Below are 20,123 nucleotides of genomic sequence, written 5' to 3' on the forward strand. Positions count from 1 at the left end.
CACGAGAGCTTTTATTTCCTCAGTTTCTTTCTGCTTTTCCTTCTGCCGTGATATTTTCTTGGCATGTTATTTTTCCATGTGTGCGCACACACACACACACAAACACACACTCCCATATCAGTTATCCTATCTTACCTTCTTAGAACTTATACTCTAGGAACATTGTAAAAAGACATGGCACTTATCACAAAGGGTGCTTATAACAAAAGAGCGTGTAGCCCAGCAGAGAGGAAGAGATGTGAACGCACAATTAGACTAGAATAACATAATTAGAAAGCAAAGCAAATGGCATTTTCAAGAAGAAAGAGGTAATCATGGAGAATTTGAGATTTGCTGCTATAGATGGTATTAGAAAACTTTTTATTCCATTATGTAAGCTCGATCCAAATCCTTGACAGAAGGAGGGTTTGTAAAAGAGGGCTCAGATAATTAAAGCCATCAAGCTAATTCTGTAAGCACATATTTTTTTGGTGTGTGAAATGAAATGCGTTTAATTTGAAATATGCAGTGATATTCTAATGAAGTACAGACTGATAAAGGCTTCTCAGGGGCACCAGTCTTACCTGAAGTTCTAAAGGCACCCTGGCTAGAGAAAGACCTTGTTTATGTCACCAGGTAAAACATTTGAAGACCCACTTACCTTTACAGTAATTATTTTGCCTAAAATACACCTAAGAGAAATAAGCCCAAGAATTACCTTTAAATCATCAAATTTTTCATCTCATCTTTTAACTTTGTCAGTTTTACTGTTGTAATAAGGCCCCGAGGCCTGTTTGTGCACAGAAGTGGAGAATGACCAGGGGAGGACCCGCCGAGATTGCCGGAGCGCTTTGGGTGCAATGGCGCAGTTACGACACGTGTGAATAGAATTTAAGTGCAAGACATTTATCACGACTCCTCGCGATGAACAAGGCGTCCGTGGCCGAGGCAGGCCCAGGCAGCCCAGTTGTGCTTATCGTGGCTGTGACGTGTGAGCTGAGGAAGCTCCATTTCTAAGGAAGTGGTCTTGGTTTCTAAGTTGTGAAATCCATTTAAATCTTATTGTTTTCTTCACAAAAAAGTCACAGACCCTGAGGTCTGCCTGGTGGCACTGTCCTGCTGGGCCAGCGCCATGGTTGCTGCTTCTTTGTTCCTCGGCCCTCTCTGCAGAAGCTCACCTTCTAGGCCTTCTCCTAGGAAAAGGGAGGATCGTCTCCTTCAGCACCTGGGAGACATTTTTCTAGACAGCAGTTAGCGTGCCTGAGGTGTTTCGGGTGCTCATAAAGCCAATGACACATGGCTGCATTGTGCGTGGGTTGCATAAGGATTACTAATGAGGGCATTGGATTTTCTGAAAATCAATGTGCTTTCCAGCTACACAACACCATTCCCACCCCCTCAAAGGTGCTGATGCAAAGTGAGAATTTTACATGCATGCACTGAGTCCCCAAAGCAGACTTTGATCAGCCCCAAAGACCATATACCCTTAGGTAAAAGAATTACTCTTCACCCCTGTGTGACTGCAAGGTTTCCACTGCATCTGTCCTGAGACGGTTGAATGTGTTTTCCATGTGGGATCTTTCCTTGTGACACTGTGCAGCAGAGCAATCCCAAGATGACACACTGGCGGTATCCACGGTGCACATGTGCTGTATGTCTCCCAGCCAGCTCTCCTCTCTTGAAGCAGGGCAGGTCTGAGCACCGAGGAAGCAGTGAAATTAACATGGGCTGGGTGTGTTTCTGTTCCAGCGGTGCCCTGCCCAAGCATCGAAGCTCAGCTCTCAGAACACGTCCTCTGGAGGCTGGTTTCGGGGTCATTGGACGAGTACGGAGCCCAGGTGCTGCTGAGCTGCAGCCCTGGCTACTACCTAGAGGGCCAGAGGCTGCTGCGGTGCCAAGCTAATGGAACATGGAGCATAGGAGAAGAGAGGCCCAGCTGTAGAGGTGAGTGAGGCGGACAAGCCCAGGTGACCAGGTGACACGGGCATTCTGAATCAGTGGGGGGTCCACCAGCAAAGACCGCCACCTCACAGCCCCACAATTGACACAGGATAGGAGGGCACAGAGGGCACTTTGATGATGAGTGGTGTTCACTTGGCATGCTTGAATACATCCCTGCTTCTTAAATGCCAAGTCGTGTGTTCCTTTTAGTGACTTTAGTTCAGAAAGTGTAAGATGTTAGAATACTCAAATATTTCATATCAGCTCAAAGACAAATAAAAGCCTGTTTCTAGTTGGTAACTATCACAACACACACTATCATGCAGAAATTCTCACAAAGAACTTGGGAACACCACATGCTCAGTGAGCCTTCTCCTGCCTTGAAATGGGAGATGATTCTTCTCTCAGGTACAAGATAAGCGGCTAAGGCCTTGAGCGAGTTTCATAATAAATATGAATAAATAGAAAATAAGACAATACTGGTATTTTTCAGAGCACCATTTGATTCAGATATCTTTAATATACGATCTTTAGTTGATTGTTCACAGGAAATTATCAAGCATAGAAACAAGTAGTCAAACCAGAGTGAAATTTATGAAATACACAGCTTAGTAAAAATAAACCACAATCTCAAAGAAAAAAAGATGAAAGAATGGATGCTTAGGCTCTTAGATCATGACTCCAATTTGACTTCTAATAGGACAAATTTTTAATTAAACCTGTGTAGCCGACTTCAGCAGGAGCACAGAGATGGTTAGAAGGACGCAGATGTCGGGGCTCAAGTTCACGGTCATGGTTGAGGCTACTCTTCCCCAGGACAGCCCCCAGGGCTGCTTTCCAGCATGGTTTTCCCGGCTCCCTGTGCCCCTCTGTCTCTGAGCCGGGGCCTGGTTTGGATGAGCGCTGACCTGGTCATGGAGTCTGCAGTGGGTTCCCCTGGATGGCCCAGGGACGTGCAGTCAGGGCCTGCTTCCCCAGGCCTGTGCCGGTCGCCCGCAAATGCCCACCTTGGGAGCTGGCTTGACAGGTGTCAGGCCTTCTAGGAGGCCTGAGGGAGGAGCATTGATGTTCTGGCCATTGCAGACGCGTGCAGCCAGTGAGGTTTCTGTGGGTTTCAGACCAGAAGTCGGACCGTGGAGACAGGGGCCTCCTGAGGTGCGTGATCACACAAGGGTCCCGTGGATGCAGTGGCCCAGCCCAGTGTGTCCTGCCTCCTGGTCCCCAGGGACGCCCGGCCAGCCTTGTGTCCCTGTCAGCACAGGGCAGAGTGGTGCTGGGTGGAGTTAGCTGTGCCCAGCCCTCGGTGCTCGGGGCACTAGTGACCATTCCAGAAGAATCACAGTGAGAGAAGAGCCTTCTGGGCAGGGGCGTATTCACAGGCTCTCGGCCACCAGAGCCAGACCGTGGCAGCAGGTGAGCTCACTGCTGGCCTCTCCTGCCTCTGCCCTGATCCCCAGGCCATCGGCTTTCCTGTCTCCACGGGAACACACTGGCTCTGCTGGCTCCTAAGGAGCCTGTCCCGGGCAGAGACCGCACACCCACTTCCCTGCCCGTGTCCCGCTGCGTGGACACGTCCATCTTGCAGACTGTGGGCTGTTGTATCAGTGTTGTCATTTGGGTCCTTCAGGCATCACCATGGCTGAGTGGGCTTTCCATGAATCAGTGAACCCAAATCACTGTTCGCCTCTGTGTCTCCACAAACGTCTGTGGTTCCAGTTGTCATAATGTGGCTCAGGGATGTCCTTTTTGCACAACCTCTTCATTTTGTCCCCTGTCAAAAAAGTCCTTGTTTAAAATCCTTGGTTTTTAAAAATCCTCTGGTTTAACTACTTGTTTCTATGCTTGTTTAAAATTCTTGTGTGTGTGTGTGTGATTTTTTAAATCTTTTTTTTATTGGTTGTTCAAAACATCACAAAGTTCATGACATATCATCTTTCTCAATGTTACACAAAATTACATATAAGAGGTTTAAAATTCTTTAAAATCCTTGTTTTATTGTGAAAATTAGATTTTTCTTTTTCTTTCTTTCTTTCTTTCTTTTTTTTTTTTTTTTTTTTGGTGCGTCCTGAACTTCCTTACCCATCTCCAAGGTGCCTGGTGAAGGACGTCCCACAGACCCTGGAGCTTGGGGCTGTCAGGAGGGAGTGCTGACCAGGGCTTGAGTCACTCTTGGACTCAGCTGGACCCATCGCCTCCTTTACTCGGTTTTCTTGGCACTGCTGGGGTCAGCCGCGGGCCTCACGGTGCCAGTAGGTGCTCTACCTCTGAGCCACGCCTCCAACCTTATCTATTTTCTTTCCACGAGAGGATTGATACTGATGCTGTGAATTTATTTCTATTTCTAATTATTTTTTAAGTGTTAACCTAACAAAAGAGCTCGTCAGAGGTGTTCCTCTCTGAAGCACGGCAGTGCCGTGGTGGATATGGTGGTCTTAGCAGTGTGTCAATCCTGGTGCTCTCTGAATTACCAGCCTTTATTGGCCCCCCAGAGTCCCCTCTTTCTCAGAGCTTTGGAATTGTGGCCAGCACAGTGGCCTCAAGAACTGTGGTGCCCACAGGGGTGAGTGCGGTGAGAGTGTGTCCAGCCTTCGACAGCAACGGCCAGGGCCGTTCAAGTTCACGGTTGCTGCGTGGCCAGCTCCCACTAACTCAGAGGCTCAGTGCGACCCAGGTGTGTTGGGCCACAGATTCTAGCCTGGGGGTTCACTGTGTCCCATGTGGGTCCCCTGCTTGGGGCTTCCAAGGGCTGTGTCCATGTGCTGCCATCCGGGCCAGCTCCCTGCCACTGCCTGGGCGGCTGAGGCACCGGGGTGCACAGGGCTGGGGCTACTCTGGGCAACGGGGCCCGTACCCCGTGCCAGCCCTCTCGGGCTGCTGGCTGTGGTCTCTCTTAGTGGTCTCTTGGCCACTCAAAGGGTCACTCACAGGGTCAGTCCCAGTTAGATAATCTCACTCTTGTTTAACTCAAAGTGAGCTAACTCAGGGCCTGGTAGTAGTTCTGCCTATACATAGAAAAATTCTAAATCCCTATTGATTGTTCAAAACAGCAATAAGTCAATTACATGCTAACATAAATGACACATTATTATAAACAGTACGGATTTATTTCCAAACAAAACAAAAAATAGTGAAAAGATTGTCTTTATTTTAGAAATTTGCCAATATCCTTGATGTCTGGCTGGATAGAAGCTGCTGGGTTCTCATTCCCACCTCTTAGTCCACCATGTCATGTTGGTGGAGTTGTCCACCCACTGGGCAGGTGGACAGTGAGGTGCACACCGAGCCTGAAGAGCTATGGGGCCGGGAGGTCTTCAGTTGTATTTGGAGAACTGCTGTTCAGCGGAGCAGCGCAGAGCGCAGGCTCAGGGTGTCTCGGGCACACACAGCCTCAGGCGGAGCCCTGGGAGGAACAGCAGGAACATTCTATCTAAAAGTCCCTTCAGCATGGATGTTCAGAGTGCTGGGGTCACCATGGCTTTTATAACCACATTTATTGCTTTTTTATTTCATAACCTCTTTAGAACCTAATGTTATTGGTCTTATTATTCAGGATAAATATCCAATATTTGTCAATACCCTCAGAATGATAACCCTGTACATTTCAAAAGTTCAGTTTAAAATATCAGAAAAACACACAGCCAATATAATACTGAGAAGTACTAACCATCCTCAAGAGTTACCCAAAATATTAAGTGAAAAATGTTTTCAGAACTTCATGATGTTCGCACTACCTTGGGCTCTACAAGAAAAGAATCAATGCACACATGAGCTCCTTTACTCTGGAATGCATCTGCGTCTGGTTCTGTACTTAAGCTCCCTGTCCCCTGTCCCCAGGGTCCCTAACTTCGCCCGCCCATACTCAAGAGCACATGATTTGAACCCCAAGGGAGCAGACTCCACTCTTGCATGGGTGTGTGGAAAACTGCAAGTTCAAATGCTCCTTAAATAAAAGAGACTTAGTGACACCTTTCCATGACCCCACTGGCCAGCCTGTGGAGGCTCCTGCTCAGGAGAAACAGGAGGTGGCTCCCCACCTGTGATCAGGGCCAACAGAGGCTTCAAGTGCTCGGCCGTCCACCCCCCTGATGTGGCCGAGGAGCCCACCAACAGGCTGCCCGTGGCTTACCTCAGAACAGCCCTACCCCCAGTCTCAGGAATTTGGTTGCTCTCAGTTACCTGTTTGGTCAGGGGCTGGAAGGGTTAGAAGTTCCCATTCTGGGGTCCAGTTAGCCCTGATGCGGAGCTGACCCTGGGCTACCTACAGAGTGTGGCCATAGCAAATGGAGACCAGCTGAGACGCTCTCCAGGATTTGGAGGATGGTGATGCTCCCCGTCCAGGTAGGAGTGAGACTCCTAGGTGTCCTTGGGAGAGCCCTAGATCTCCACGGGTCAGCAGGACAAGGCCTTAGCTCTGGAGTCCTACTCCCCAAGGGCAGCAACAGGACTAGAGTCATGTCCAGGGGCCCCACAGGTCTCTGCAAGTCAAGTCTTAATGAAAGAGGGCAGCCACTTTTCCTCTTCTTGTTAAATTTCATTGTTGCTCAAATTTGCTTAAATTTCATTGTTGTTGGTACTTTAAAAGTAAGAAATATGTTTATTGTATAAATCCATGAAATTAGAAAAATTCTTTACATTTAGATTTTATACTCACACACAGATGGAAAAATCTAACTGGGAATTTTTAAAGTACATGTATGCAAAGAACATTGGCTAAATTCTAGAAGGTACCTCTTTCCTAACTGCTAATTTATAGGCTTCTTAAATCAGACCTTGGTCATGAAGGGAAGCAGGAAGCCTGGTCTTTGTTGGCCTGTTTGTAAGTGGAGGTGCATCTGGACTGGTTGCTGGACATGAGGGAGCGTGTGCCCATCTACACCCTAGGGGGGCATGGCCACTCCACTCAGGGCAGCTGAAGTTGAATGTTCTAGATACTTAGCATGAGCAAATCACAGCCCACGTGAAACAATTGTAGGGTCAACTGGAGCAGCCCATTTCCAGTCTAAGGACACTCTCCTTCAGTGAGCATCTTTTCCTGACTTACATCCAGTGACAGATTGTAGCTCCAGCCCTGTAGACCTCATAACACTGTCCAGGACTCTGGTCTACACAGCCTGCCTCTGAGCCCTTCCTGGGGGGGGGGGGGTCCTGCCCCTTCATGCAGCGTGTTCCAGCCATCAGTGCTCATGGCCAGAGCACCTTCACCAGGCCTCGTCCAGCTTGAGAGAAGCTATCCGTGGGCTCATTTATAAGTAATGTCCACATTATAGACAGGAGTGTTGACCTTGCAGGTGTGTGAAAAGTGTGTCACAGGGCAGTTATTTCAGTGGGGACCCAGAGAAGAATTGAAGGAGTGAGAAGAAGGAAGCCTTGCTGGGGGAGAGAGGCTCATGACCCACAGTCAAGGTGTGCGACAGGCCAGGTGCCCCAGCTGTGGGCAGGACACTGTGGATGCCACAGCTGAGCGTCTTCCTGTGCAAAGGTTGGCCCCAGGAATCAGAGGAGCCCTTCAGATTGCAGCATGACCCACGTGTAATGGGAGGTGACGAAGCACACGTAGTGCATCCGTCTTGGAAACTCAGGGGACACTACTGTGGAGGCCAGACCTCCTCCTGGCTGCTGGACAAAGGCTCCAGTCAGTGGGGAGGGAGGCCCTCTCCTGCTAGACTGGCTTTCCCAAACCCTCGCTGCTGCCTCGTTAACCCATTGGGTCTGCAGCCAAAGGAGACTGTGTGTCTGCAATCCCATTATCCAGCTGCCGAAAGCTCAGATTCGTGTGCTTTCTTCACAATTGCTTAACCCTTACTAGAGGACAAACAGAATAGCCTTGTCCCCAGCATAGTGCCACTGAAGCTGGAGAACAGCCAGGATGTAGAAACCCAGGGGCCCCACCAGTCTCCGGGAACGGTGCGTGGCGGCCTCTGTCAGGGAAGGCTGCTGGGCCTCATTGCTATGTAACACATTCCCAGCAAGCACTCAACTCTCAGAACACAACCCAATCACCCAACCGTCTACAAAGGGTCATTAAACATCACAGTTCAAGGAAAAGTTCTCATTGTTTTTGGGAAAAGGCTCAGAGAAAAGTCCCTGTAACAATCTAAATCCTCCTTGAGTCCAGGGACATTTGGCTCTGAGGATGAGTGCACTGCTGAGTGACAGGGAGCTTGCCAGTTCTGGGGCTGATCTCCCGGGTTCCAGGTGGGCAGTCCTGCAGGCCACACCTAAGCTGCTGGCTGTGTTCCCCTTTGAGACCAAGTGGTGGCCACATAGTGAAGTAAAAGCAGCCCAGCTAACAGGGTTGGCCTCAATGCCAGGCACCTGATGTTCGTCCTCACTTGACCAGCCGTAGTGTTCACCCTGACTCCATCCCTGAATGGTCCTGACTTGGGCTGTCCTGGTCTCTATCCCTCACTGAGTCTGGTCCTGTGTAAGATGGGCCTCATGCACCTGCACCTGTCTCCTCTCCGGGTCCTCTGTGCACCCTGTGTGGCAGATGCTGATGCCCATCTGTGCGAGGCAGAACCGGCCTGGGTGGTGGACGCTTTGCCACCTCTGTCTGTTCACCGTGAGGAGGAATCCGCTTTCTGCCCCAGAAGCTTTCCTCTGTACGCCTCCTAACTCATCAGTGCCCGGGGCCCTTCTCCCCAGTGGCTTTTGTGAGATTTTCATGCTAAACCAGTTTAAAATGCCTGAGAGCCACTGAGGGTCAGTAGTCTTTGATAACTTGTGATTTCCTTCCTCCCCTGGGGTCTGTGATTTTTGTCTCGAGGGTTTGGATTTGAAGTGCAGAGATGCATGCAGTACCCTGAGGGCCTCCAATGTGGCTATTAATTCACCTCCTAAAATGGAGTGCTTTGGGGCACCCTGGACGTGCTGCCTCTGAGGACCAGGGCAGGCCTTTGGGGTTCACAGCCACCCCGCCCACAACCACAGAAGGACCAGCTAAGTGTCTGCCAGTCCTCGGGAAGGTGCTGTGGGCACTATGTAGTCAGCATTCACACGGCGCTCAGGACCCAGCAGTGACAGGGACCCGGAAGAGATGGTGCTGGCCCTGCTGGCCCAGTCAGTCCCAGGCTTCAGTGCCGTCCGCTTTCCCCCAGATGAACTCCTCTTCTCTGAGGAAGTCTAGCTACCGTGAGGCGGAAGTGAGATGACAACACTGAGGGTGACGGCTGGCATCTAGGACATGGCAGATCCCTCTGATGCTGGCGTTTCATTTTCAGGCTGAAGGAGGGAGAGGCTTCCCAGGTGACAGTCTAGCGCCTGCTGCGTGTCCTCCGTGAAGTTAACTTCCGAGACTTGTGGTTGGCGTTGGCGTTGGGGCAGGGCAATGTGCAGACCTGAACAGTGTCCCTGTCTCTCTTCTAGTCATCTCCTGCGGAAGCCTGTCCTTCCCCCCCAACGGGAACAAGATCGGAACGCTGACGGCCTTCGGCGCCACGGCCATCTTCACGTGCAACACGGGCTACACGCTGGTGGGCTCCCACGTCCGGGAGTGCCTGGCCAACGGCCTCTGGAGTGGGTCCGAAACGCGGTGTCTGGGTAGGTTCCTCTGAGTTCTCCCACTGTTTGGTGACCCAGGTGGACGGGCTGGCACGGCTTCCTGCGCTAGGGCTCTGGAGGCACTGGGTCCTGGCGGGTCTCCAGGCTGCGTCACCCGAGGGCCTAACAGAGCATTGGAAGAGGCCGGGTTCTTAGTAGGAGTGATGAAGCATGGTCTCATGTCACCTTGCATGACGTGAAGGTGACCTCACAGAGGCTGGGAGTGTGCCTGCACTCAGAGACCACCAGCCATGAGGTGAGGATACACAGACACAAGTTTTAAAGATACTCATACAATTATCTTCTTAAAAGTATGTTGAGAAGTTGAAGTGACATTAATCTAGATTTATAAAAGCCCAGCGAATTATTTGAAACAGAGTGCGTGTAACAATCTTGGGGTTTTTTTGAGAGCTTTAAATATCATGCATGATAATTAATAAACGGGCTGTGGGTGTGTGAAAACAGTCGAGGCAGCTGTTGAGAGCACAGAGGTTCTTCACGGCAGCTCCCCAGGCCTGGGGGTCGGGCTCACACTGGCCCTCTGGAGCCCCTTGACCCTCACAGTCATGTGATCACTAAGCCTCGGCTGTGGTGGGCTTAAGCCCCCCAGGAGCTCGGATCACTTTAGGGTGGGCTGGAACCAGGGACCGGGAACAGTGAGGTCTGCTCTTCCTTTGAGTTGGGAGAATTTAAAGAAAGAGGACGAAGACAGAGTAGGAACCCAGAGAAGATACGCCTCCAGCCGTTCCTTCACTGCCCACAGAAGGACCACTGCAGTGCTGCAGGGAGCTGCCGAGTTCTCGGTGTGCCACGCACCCTCTGTGTTTCTAAGGTTTTTAACCCGGTACACGTTAGTAACATAATCTGTGTGACTAATGTCTTATTGGGGGAGTCCCTGAGGTCTTAGGAGACCGTGGGATGCCTTCAGTGCTTTGTGAAGTCACAGAGCTTCTGGGCTCTCCTGTGCTTTCCCGAATGTTCTGTCAAGGTGGGTGGCAGCTGAGCTGGTCTCTCCTTCAGGTGCTGTTGGTGTGTGTTGATGTGGTTATGAGGCAGGAGCTTAGAAGTATCCTTTAGAAATGGAAATTCTGAACCCCAAACTTTTACTCGTACCTTTTATTAGGGCATAAAAATGATGCTAGTTGAAAGAGTGAAAATAATATTAAATGGCATATTCAAAACCTCAAACTTTTATGATAAATAAATACATATGAAAGTAATACTAACATAAAATGTAGAAAACCAATACCTTCAAATGTGCATGATGAGGACAGAATTATTAATCACAGTGTGGAAGAACAACTCGGGTGTTTGGGGTTAGATCAGGCTGCATGTGCCGAGAGCACACTCTGCTGGTCAGGCCCAGTCTGTCCACAGTACCTGCCCGGGTCCCTGTGCCATGGTGTAGTCCACATCCACCCGCTGTGTGTCTCAGAGCCATGGGGTCCCTTGGGCCTCGGTGTTCCAGGGCCACGTTGTAATCCAGGTTCTGCAAAAGCTTAGTGGCTGCTGAGGATGAGTGAGCATCTCTGGTGAAGAATCGGGGTGGTGATGTTTGAGGGGTGCTTGGAAAAACTTCTGATCATTAGTTTGAGAGTAAAGTTAGGAAATCAATAGCTATTTTCAGATACTTAAAGTGCTGTGAGGTAAGAGAGGGAATAAGCCAGAGGTACCGTGAAGACCTGTGCTAAGATCTGCAGGTCATTCAGGGGTCAAAGGGTGGAAAAAGCAAAAGGAATTAACACACCTTCCCAGGCCAGGACTAGGGTCGGACAGACATCGGGGCAGCAGTCGTCCTCATCAGTTCATAACTGGCATCTCTGTGGACAGGAAAAGGTGGCTGCCTGACCCCAGGTGAGAGGCGCCTCCACACCTGGGCATTGTTCGAAGGGCAGCCTGCCCAGGGTGCAGGGTGGACGGTGTGCAGAAGGCAGCTGCCCCGTGGTGCTCTCTGCTGAGGGTCTGGGCACCCTGAGCTGTGCTGAGTCTGACTCTGTGTCCAGCGTGAGGGAGGAGACCTAGAAGCAGTTTCCAGGTTTGGGAGCGAGCTCTTCCTGAAGGAGGGAGTGTTCATTCTGGGAGGGCGCTTCTGTTCGCAGTGCAGGATGGGTCGCACTCTGGAGCCCTGGTTGTGCCCAAGGATTTCCAGCAGGCGTGGGGGGATGGCCCAGACCCTTTGAACAGTGCAGCAGGAACAGCTAAGCCGTGATGGACAGTGCTGTCCAGGCTGAGCCCTGTGAGGCTAAGTGCAGGGGCGCTGTGTTTAGGGACAGGAAGGAGGGTTTTCGCGGCTCACATGCAAGTGCTGACTCCCTGCCGTGTTGGCAGTGTCTGGTGTCCACTCTGCCAGAGCCTCTGACCGAGGAGGGGTGTGTGTAAACAGCAGAGATGGGCTCAGGGGATGATCAGGGTTCTCCTTGCTGCACCTGACAGGCTTCTCCTGGGCCCAAGTCCCCAAGGACATGTTCTCACTTACCACCCTGCAGATCTGGCCAGGCCGGGAGTCGAGCTCCAAGAAGCTGGCCCACATCTGCTCCAACAGTGGGAAGCTTCATGGTCCCCATGGGCCCTCATTATCTTTCCTGTGGCAATTTGCACAAGTCCTGGCAGGAGGGCATTGTGGAATCTGGGCGCCCTGTGGCCGCAGTTCACAAACCCTTGACCATGTCTGTCGCTGGACTTTGCGTGGTGATGGGCTGTCATGTCTGCCACTGTGTCACCTCTTTGATGTGCAGTTTGCAAGTTGTCTCTGAGAGCCGTCCCGGGCACAGAACATCATCTTCTTACCAGACAGCGTTGCTATTATTTAGAGGAGATTTGCATCCCCACACTGAGGTGACCATGAGCAGAGGCGTGTTATGGTAAATGTATCATGGTGACCCTCACATCCCTAAAATAGCTAGGTGACATGATTCAAAAGGACATTTCTGACATTTTTCATTGTTCTTGGAGAATAAAGTTGGAATGTATTTTTCAAAGGCCTTGTATTTTTTCAGATTTCCAAGTAAAAATGTTTTATAAAACAACTGATAATCATGATAATTGTATTACCTCAAAAAGATGGCATTAGAGTAGAAATATCAAACCTACCCCTTCTATTTTATACAATACACAACAGGGTAAAATATGTGCTGTGTGTCAGCAGAGTAGGGAAAATATTTGAAAAACCCAATGCCAACTTAGCCAGAGGGTAAGTAGTTAAAAAAAAAAAAAGAGTTTCCATCTATGCTTGTGTGCTTGTGAGTTTTACCTAATGATATCCTTTTAGATCCTCAAGGGCTGTTGAGTAGCATGTGAAGATAAATGAGATGAGGTATTTCCTTCTATGGAATCTTTACGCAAGGGAAATATAAGTACCTTTAATACAAGTTGGGAATAATGAGTGTCAGGGGATGTGTGAAAGCAGCACTTCTGCAGAGGGAGGAGGTGAGAGACCCCGGGAGGAGGCTGGTGGAGGTGGGGGTGGTGAAGGCCCAGGGGAGGCACGGCGGAGGCCACCTGAATTACAGGTGGAACTTCAACACAGAGAAGAGAAACACGGTGATTCCAGGAGTCAGATCGCCCAGGCCCTGTGGTCACCGTGGGGATGCAGGGTTCTCAGTGGTGCAGGGTCTACTTGGTCTGCACAGAGCACACCTGGCACGGAACTCTCTGTGGCCAGGTGGTAAGTCCTGCCTGGACAATTGTGGAGAAGAACTCATGTGACATTGTGGCGAGGTCTGGTTCAGTGCTGTTGTTTGTGGCTGCTTTGTTTAGTATATGAGGTATTTCCTGAAAGATCATGCGTGAGACAATGCAGGAGGGTTCAGAGGTAAAAGGATTAGATTATGGCAGTTGTGACCCAGCTGGTGAATTAATCCACTGATATGGGTTAACTGGGCAGTACTGCAGGCAGGTAGTATGTAGCTGGAGGAGGTAGGTTGCTGGGGCAAGACTTTGGGGTCTGTTTTGTTCCCCATGAGCAGAGCTCTGCCCTGATGTTCTGCCTTTCCTTGGGCTCAGAGTTATGGAGTTGGCTGACCATGGACTGAACCATAAGCCAAAATAAACTTTTCCTCCTCCAAGTTGTCTAGCGAGGACTTGCGGTCACTGAGATGCAAAGCTGACATGAGGTTGTCCTTAGAGATCAGTCTGATGGTGGTGAGATATGTTAAGAACACTGCAATGCCATCTGCTGAATCCAGAGCAAGAGAACAGAAAGAAACATATCAGAAAAGCAGGGTATTTAAAATGGGTATTACAAAGACAGCTTCACCTAACAGAGAAAATCTGACTTGGATCGATTCTTGTCCTCCTTATAGACGGGCAGCACTTCCTTTGGGTTTGTCCAGGTCTGCGTGCACAGGGTAGGTTGGGAAGGAGGGTCACGAGACACTTCACAGGCAGACAAGACTGGGAAGGAATTCAGCCGGATGGGCATTATTTACCAAATATTTAGGATCTACATAAAAGAATATGAACAGGCTAAAACTTTCTGACAGCCCAAAGACTGCCCATATCATGCTGGTACTGGCTTAAATGTCTCTTCATACCAAATCTGGCCTAAAATAATTGTGTGGCCCCAGGTTGTGTTAGACAGATGTTTTAGTCATAGTGTTCGCTACTTTAAGAGACCTGAAAAGAACAATTTTCGAGGGCGAAAAGTTTATTTGGAGGCTCAGGGTTTCAGAGGTCTCAGTCCATAGACAGCCGGCTCTACTCCTCGGGGCTCGAGGTTAGGCAGGACATCATGGTAGGATGCTGGGGGGAAGGGGCTCACCTGGTGATCAGGAAGCAGAGAGAGGGAGACTCCACGCACCAGCTACAAAATACAGACCCCAAAGCCACACCTGCAGGACCGCCTCCTCCAGGCACACCCCATGGATTCAGTCCCCTCCCAGTTAATCCCATCAGGGGGCTCAGATCATGATTGGTCAAGACTCTCACCACCCTATCATTTCTCCTGTGGACCTTCTGTGTGAGACGGTGTACATCTCACACGTGAGCTTTTGGAGGACATCTCACATCCAAACCATAACCAGAGACATTTGACAACCTGCCTGTTGTGGCAGAGAAATTGGACCTGAACTGGGTGTGACTGCCACCTGCCCTATGCGGGACAGCCACATGCTCGGAGGGACTCCAGGCACTCGCTTGGTGGCCCCAGCCTTTGTGACACAGGACACTGCTCGGCCTGGCCCTATGAGGACATCTCAGGCAGTGTTCCTTTAATATGCTCCATCTGGAGAGTGACATGTCTGCAGGTGCTCAGTGCCTGTGACAGTTTTCCTGCACACAGAGTCTGGCCCATTTGACATTTTGTGACCACTTACTAATACTCAAGAAGAGGCTGTAAACCAGCCCTGGCATTAACCGTCAAATCAGCTTGAGTCAGCCAAAGACACGGGCCGCAAGAGTGGCCGCCATCGAGCACACTGAGTTTCTAATGCTGCCACGGTGCAGGGTATGGGTAATGCTGAGAATGTTGTCATCAGCAAAAAGCCCCAATAATCACAAAGCAAATACTAAGGCTGAACATTTGGTTTATAGATTTTCTAAAAATAGGCTTTGTTCTAATCCCCACACCAATATTTAGTATGTGTTCTGATAGAAACTGACACATTGAGAAGGTGACCTTAAGAGGGGAGAGCATGTGGGTGTCGGAGCATGTGGCCTTGGGAGAGAAGGGTGCCCCTCCTATGGTTCCCGCTAATGGCACAGACCCCGCATCCAAGGCTGCAGCTTCTGTGCTACACCTGGGAGAGCCTGGTCCTGCTCCCAGTTGGCACAGTGAGTTTCTGTGGTGCAAGAAGAACCTAATAATCTCCAAATTAGAGCTCATTTCTGAAACCCCACATCTTCACAGACCTTCCCTTGGTATCCATGGGAACCGGTTCCACAACCCCAAGATTCACAAATGCTCAAGTCCGTGATGCAAGGCATAGGGCAGACCTGTGCACACACGTCGCTGTGCACGTGAGCCATCTCTAGGTGGCTTATTGTGCCTGGTCATGTGCAACCCTGAGGAGATGGTTGTCATGCTCTGTCACTTGGAGAATGATGACGATCAAACTCTTTTTTGGATGTATTTTCTATCCGTGTTTGAGCTGCAGATGCAGAATGTGTGGGACGAAGGGCTGACTGTCCTCGTAGGTGGCTCTGACCTGCCCTCCCAGCCTGTGAAGTGCCCACATGACCTTGGTGTGAGGTTAGATCCTCTGGCAACACTCTCTGTCCTCCATTAGCATTGGAGGCGCCCTGAGTCAGTCCCTCAGAAGGTCCTCACTGGAGAGCAGCGGCCTGACTCATTGCACCATCGAGACAGAGTGGTCCATGGGATGGAAGAATACTATCTATCTGGGGATAAGATTCTCTCAGTTAAATATGGCTTCATGGAGCCACACGGTAGAAGGAGCGGGAAGAAATCCCCCGTGGTACCTGCAGGAAAGGGGAAGGGACCTAGGCCACCCAGAGAACTGACTTTCAGCGCACCCTCTCTACCAGAGAGAGGTGAACAGGAGGCCTGATTCACACAGGACCGCTTACCCGAGAACGTCCACACGGTAGAGTGGTAGCATACAGACAGAACCTTCTAGAACAGGCCTTAGCAGGGCTGCCCTGGAGACCCCAGAGTGCTGCTCCTTGGTCCGAGTGCTGACTGAGCTACACAGGTGACAGTGGAGCAGTGGCCTCCTGCCGTGTCCTCCCAAGTGGACCTCAGACAGCAGAGCTGCAGAGGGGCAGGGACTCGTGTGGCCACCTGCTCTGCTCCCGAGCTCTGCCGGGCACTCGCTGCTGGGCACTCGCCGCCGGCCCCAGGGAAGCCTGCGCTGAGGCAGGGGGCGTCTCCTCCAGCCCCCCCTTCAGCCCCTGGCTCTGGCTTTGGCCTTCCCGTCACTCAGCGTCCTTGCTTGGAAGACAACTCAGCCTTCCATCCATCTGGCTCCTGATTTCAGAGCTAGGGTAGACGAGTTATTCGGCAGATTTTAGGTCCTCATGAACCAATTTTAGAGAGTGTTAAACTTTTTTCCTATTCTAACCAAAATACAGTGAGAGCGAGTTTCAAAGCCGGGTAGGGGGAGTCTCTGTGCCAGCTAGGGAGACAGGCTGTGCTTGGTGGTAGGTGCGGAACGAGGTCCACCCCTTCCTCACAGTGAGTGCATTTCAGGCCGGGCTGTGGGACTACCCGTGCTCTGTCCTTGTTAGTGAGTTCCAGCAGGCCCTCTGCAATGGCAGATTTTATCTAGTTTGTTTTTTGAGTTTTAGCGTGTAAAATACTTAGCTGAGCCTAACCAAAGTCTAAGTACCTACCCTGGCACTGAATTCTCCATTTTGCTTCTGAGCCAGTTTGGGGAAGTTGGTGAATTACCCATGGCATAGTCACACCTCCCGAGCACAGGGGGTGGGGGTGGGATGGAGAAGTTCTAGAAGGTGGTAGTGAAGGAATTTGTCACTTCATGGTTGAACAGAAAAAAGAGGAGGCAGTGCCTTTAGGACATATCTAAATCTGTCCCCGTCTATATGTTGACTGAAAACTGAAGGTTTGATTTCAGCATCTCTCTAACCTTCTGTCACTCACTTGCTGCCGCAGTCTGGCTGGGCACAAATCACGAGCCACTGAAGCAGGAACAAACTTTATTTTTAAACTGCAGGAAAACACTTCACACAGCTCCCGGGGAATCCTCCTGAACGCCACAAGGCTTCTCCAGGAACCCCCAGCCGGAAATATCTCTCCCGGAAATCCCTCCTCCTGCACTTCCCCAACCAATGGGAACTCTCGGGGAATCCCCGGAAATCCCCATGAGAACTCCAAAACAGTGCGAGAACTCAAAAGTTGCGGCAGAGGCGGATAGTAATGCCTTGCCTGTCAATCAATACTGTTGGCAAAATGCCAGGGGCCATACAGACTCGGCCGTGGCTCTCAGCAACTTGCCAGTTCTCCGGGTACAGGAGTGCCAGGCTCCTGGGTTCCGGGTAAGTTTGGTAGGAGTTAGGCCCATGCTCAATGCCCCAGCGCTCTGTCCAGGCTGTGATGGTTACCGGCTGACACTGGCCAGGAGGCCAGGGTGTGTGATGGCCAGGGTGCTCCTGCCCCAGGCCTGCTCGCAGAAAGCACGCAGTGCTCTATGTTCATGCTAGAGCCAAACCTCAGGGAAAAAGCGCCCGGACCTGGCATCGCGGCCTGGGGTCAGCCAGATTACCGCACGACTTCAGGTACTCGATATGCTGTTTCAGCCGAGCAGGGCAACCCTCCCCCCATATGTTTTAATTTTGCAGTGAATAGAGTTTTGTTCTTCTTTGCTGTTGCTCACACTCTGTGGAGCTGAGCTACTAAGTCCCTGTCACACTGGAAGAGCCATAGAGCAAGCCTGCTGTGTGTGCGTGGGAAACTGAGCAGACACCACAATGGCTGTCCTGCTGTGCTCACAGCCGTGGGTCAGATGAAGTCTCCCTCCTTGTAGTTAGGGAGAGACCACAAAGAGTAACTGAAATTTCTGATCCATTACTAAAGTCCTTTCAATCGCCCTTACTGGTTAAAGTGGCTCCTCCTAGGACCTGAGAACTCCCTCTTTCAGGCAGGGTCCCTGGTCCTCTGTGACTCCAGTCTCTGCTGCCCACGTCCACCCCAGGAGGTCCCTGCATGTTCTATCTGCCCGTGGGATACTCTCCGTGATGGAATCCGCTCTTCACTTAATCCCCAGCACCACCAACATCACTGGCCCACAGCAAATGAGTGGATTACTGACGTGAAAGTTAGCACAGGAGAGGACGCATTAGAGTACGTGAAGGACGTTACTGTCCAACAGCAAAGTCAGCTTACTTCTCTTCAGAGCATTAAGGAATGAGTAATGGTTCAGGACACGAACATCATTACATACCAGTCTGATGGTAGGTGTAGAGAGAGCTCTGCATGTGTCAAGCCTGAGACACCAAAGCAGGGTGGCAGCAAGGAAGGTAGCAAATATTCTCCTCTTGTGCAAAGAACATAGCAAAATGTTCTGAACAGCAGGAGCTCAGGGTGGGTTTAGTTCACATTCCGTCTAAGGCAGGTCCCCTTCCGCAGCCTTCTGACACAGTAGAATTGAGATTTGGGTTAAACGCTGTAACTGAGGGTGTGTGGATGACCTGTATTTGTGAATAGCTATAGTAGTTCTAAGGCTTTGAAGGTGTTAAAGAAGGAAGTTCTGACAGCAGAGTAAGTGGAAAGGAGTTGCTGCCACCCCCTCACATTGGGAAGCCAGCCGTCCACAGGAGCCCACGTGAGGAGGATCAGGGAACAAGCCACCTGTGGAGTCTTCCTTCTGGCGAGCGCTGGGCTGGGGTGAAGTGTCTCCGTAGACACCTGCATTTCCACAGGGGCTCAGTGCCGGCTCCTCCGAGATCCCAGTCCACCATGGTCAGAGGGGCTGCTGCAGGAGTGGTCCCCACAGGGGCTGCCCTGCCTCCCTAAGTGCAGACACCTCCTCACCCTGAGAGCGCTCACTGCCAGCCTCTCGAAGCTGCCTGCTGCCTCAGACTCCGCTCGCTGACTCAAAACTCAAGTTACTAAGTTCACAAGTGAGTGTGGCTGGTCACGTTTTCCCAGGTCAGGAAAGAGAGCGGGGTGTTAGGACTGTGGTTGGATGCCCCTTCTTCAGCATCCCTATGCCCAATCCCAAGTCCCCTCCACTCGGAGTGATGACAGGCTTCAGAGGTGACCCCAAGTACCCAGCACCACCTAGAATGCACCAGGAAGTAGGTGGCCCATGCTTTGGGGGGATCCCACTGTGTCATTTTGCTCTGTGTTCTAAAAATTCGGTATTTGCCCATCTCCTCAAAAGTGGCTGGAACCCTGGGTACACGGGAACACACTGGTCCTCCTGGCTGGGGCTGCATGCTGGGCCAGCGCTGGACAAGCAGAGTGCCTGGGGTGGTCACAGGTCTTTGCAGCCCATGTCTGCACCCTAGGGCAATCCTCCTGGTCCTTGAGCACACGTGACCTCACTCATCATGCCACCTTGCTGATAATAGGTTTGATTCCAGGACCAGGAGAACTCAGGTCTCTGACGCTGGCCTAAGCAGAAATAGAGAGTATGATTTAGATGTTTCCATAGTGGTGAAATGAGCCCCATCCGGGTGTGACAGCTTGCCACCCTTCAGTGCTGGCTGTCCTCCGACTTCAGAGCACCCCTGGATCCATGCTCCGTGCAGAGGGTAGTGGCCAGGGCCCACCCTGCGCACTGCCTCCACTTGATCCCGCGTGGCTGCCTCCCCGGCACAGGCTCACTCTTTGGGTAGAGAAGGTGGGGCGCCATTTTTCTTGTTGGTGGCAATCCAAACCCGCGTGCGACTCAGACCCTGTTAACGTTGGTGAGTTTTAATCCTTCCTGTTTGGTGATTGATAAGGTGCTCTTTCCATATGTGTGTGAAAGACAGAAAACGCACAGGCAAGTTGGAGGGCGGAGAGGAGCAGGGAAGAGAGAGCTGGGGTAGAAGAAGCCCGGGGCCAGCCGGCAGGGAAGCTGAGTGTCCACCGGCGGGGAGAAGGAGCCCTGCCCTCCAGAGCCTCCCTGGCCACACTGGGTGTCCCTCTTCTGTCCCTGCTGTGGGGAGGGGAGACCTGGCAGGCACTGGTGGTCCTCCTGGCCTCACCAGACTTTCCTTTCTTGGGACACACTTGACATGGGTGGTTCAGCCCGCCCCCC

The 20,123-nt window shown here is 51.1% G+C and overlaps 1 protein-coding gene across 2 annotated transcripts in view; it reads left to right on the forward strand.

Moving 5' to 3' along the window:
- Positions 1-20,123, forward strand: part of Csmd1 (CUB and Sushi multiple domains 1) — a 1,636,907-nt gene that overhangs the window by 1,570,783 nt on the left and 46,001 nt on the right. For both annotated transcript variants that reach the window (XM_048792812.1, XM_048792813.1), the window contains exons 51-52: positions 1,729-1,923; positions 9,286-9,459. In XM_048792812.1, the coding sequence (XP_048648769.1) occupies positions 1,729-1,923; positions 9,286-9,459 (369 nt within the window). The remainder of the gene's footprint in view (positions 1-1,728; positions 1,924-9,285; positions 9,460-20,123) is intronic.

Source organism: Marmota marmota, unplaced genomic scaffold (assembly GCF_001458135.2).
Source record: "Marmota marmota marmota unplaced genomic scaffold, marMar, whole genome shotgun sequence".
NCBI lineage: Eukaryota > Metazoa > Chordata > Mammalia > Rodentia > Sciuridae > Marmota > Marmota marmota.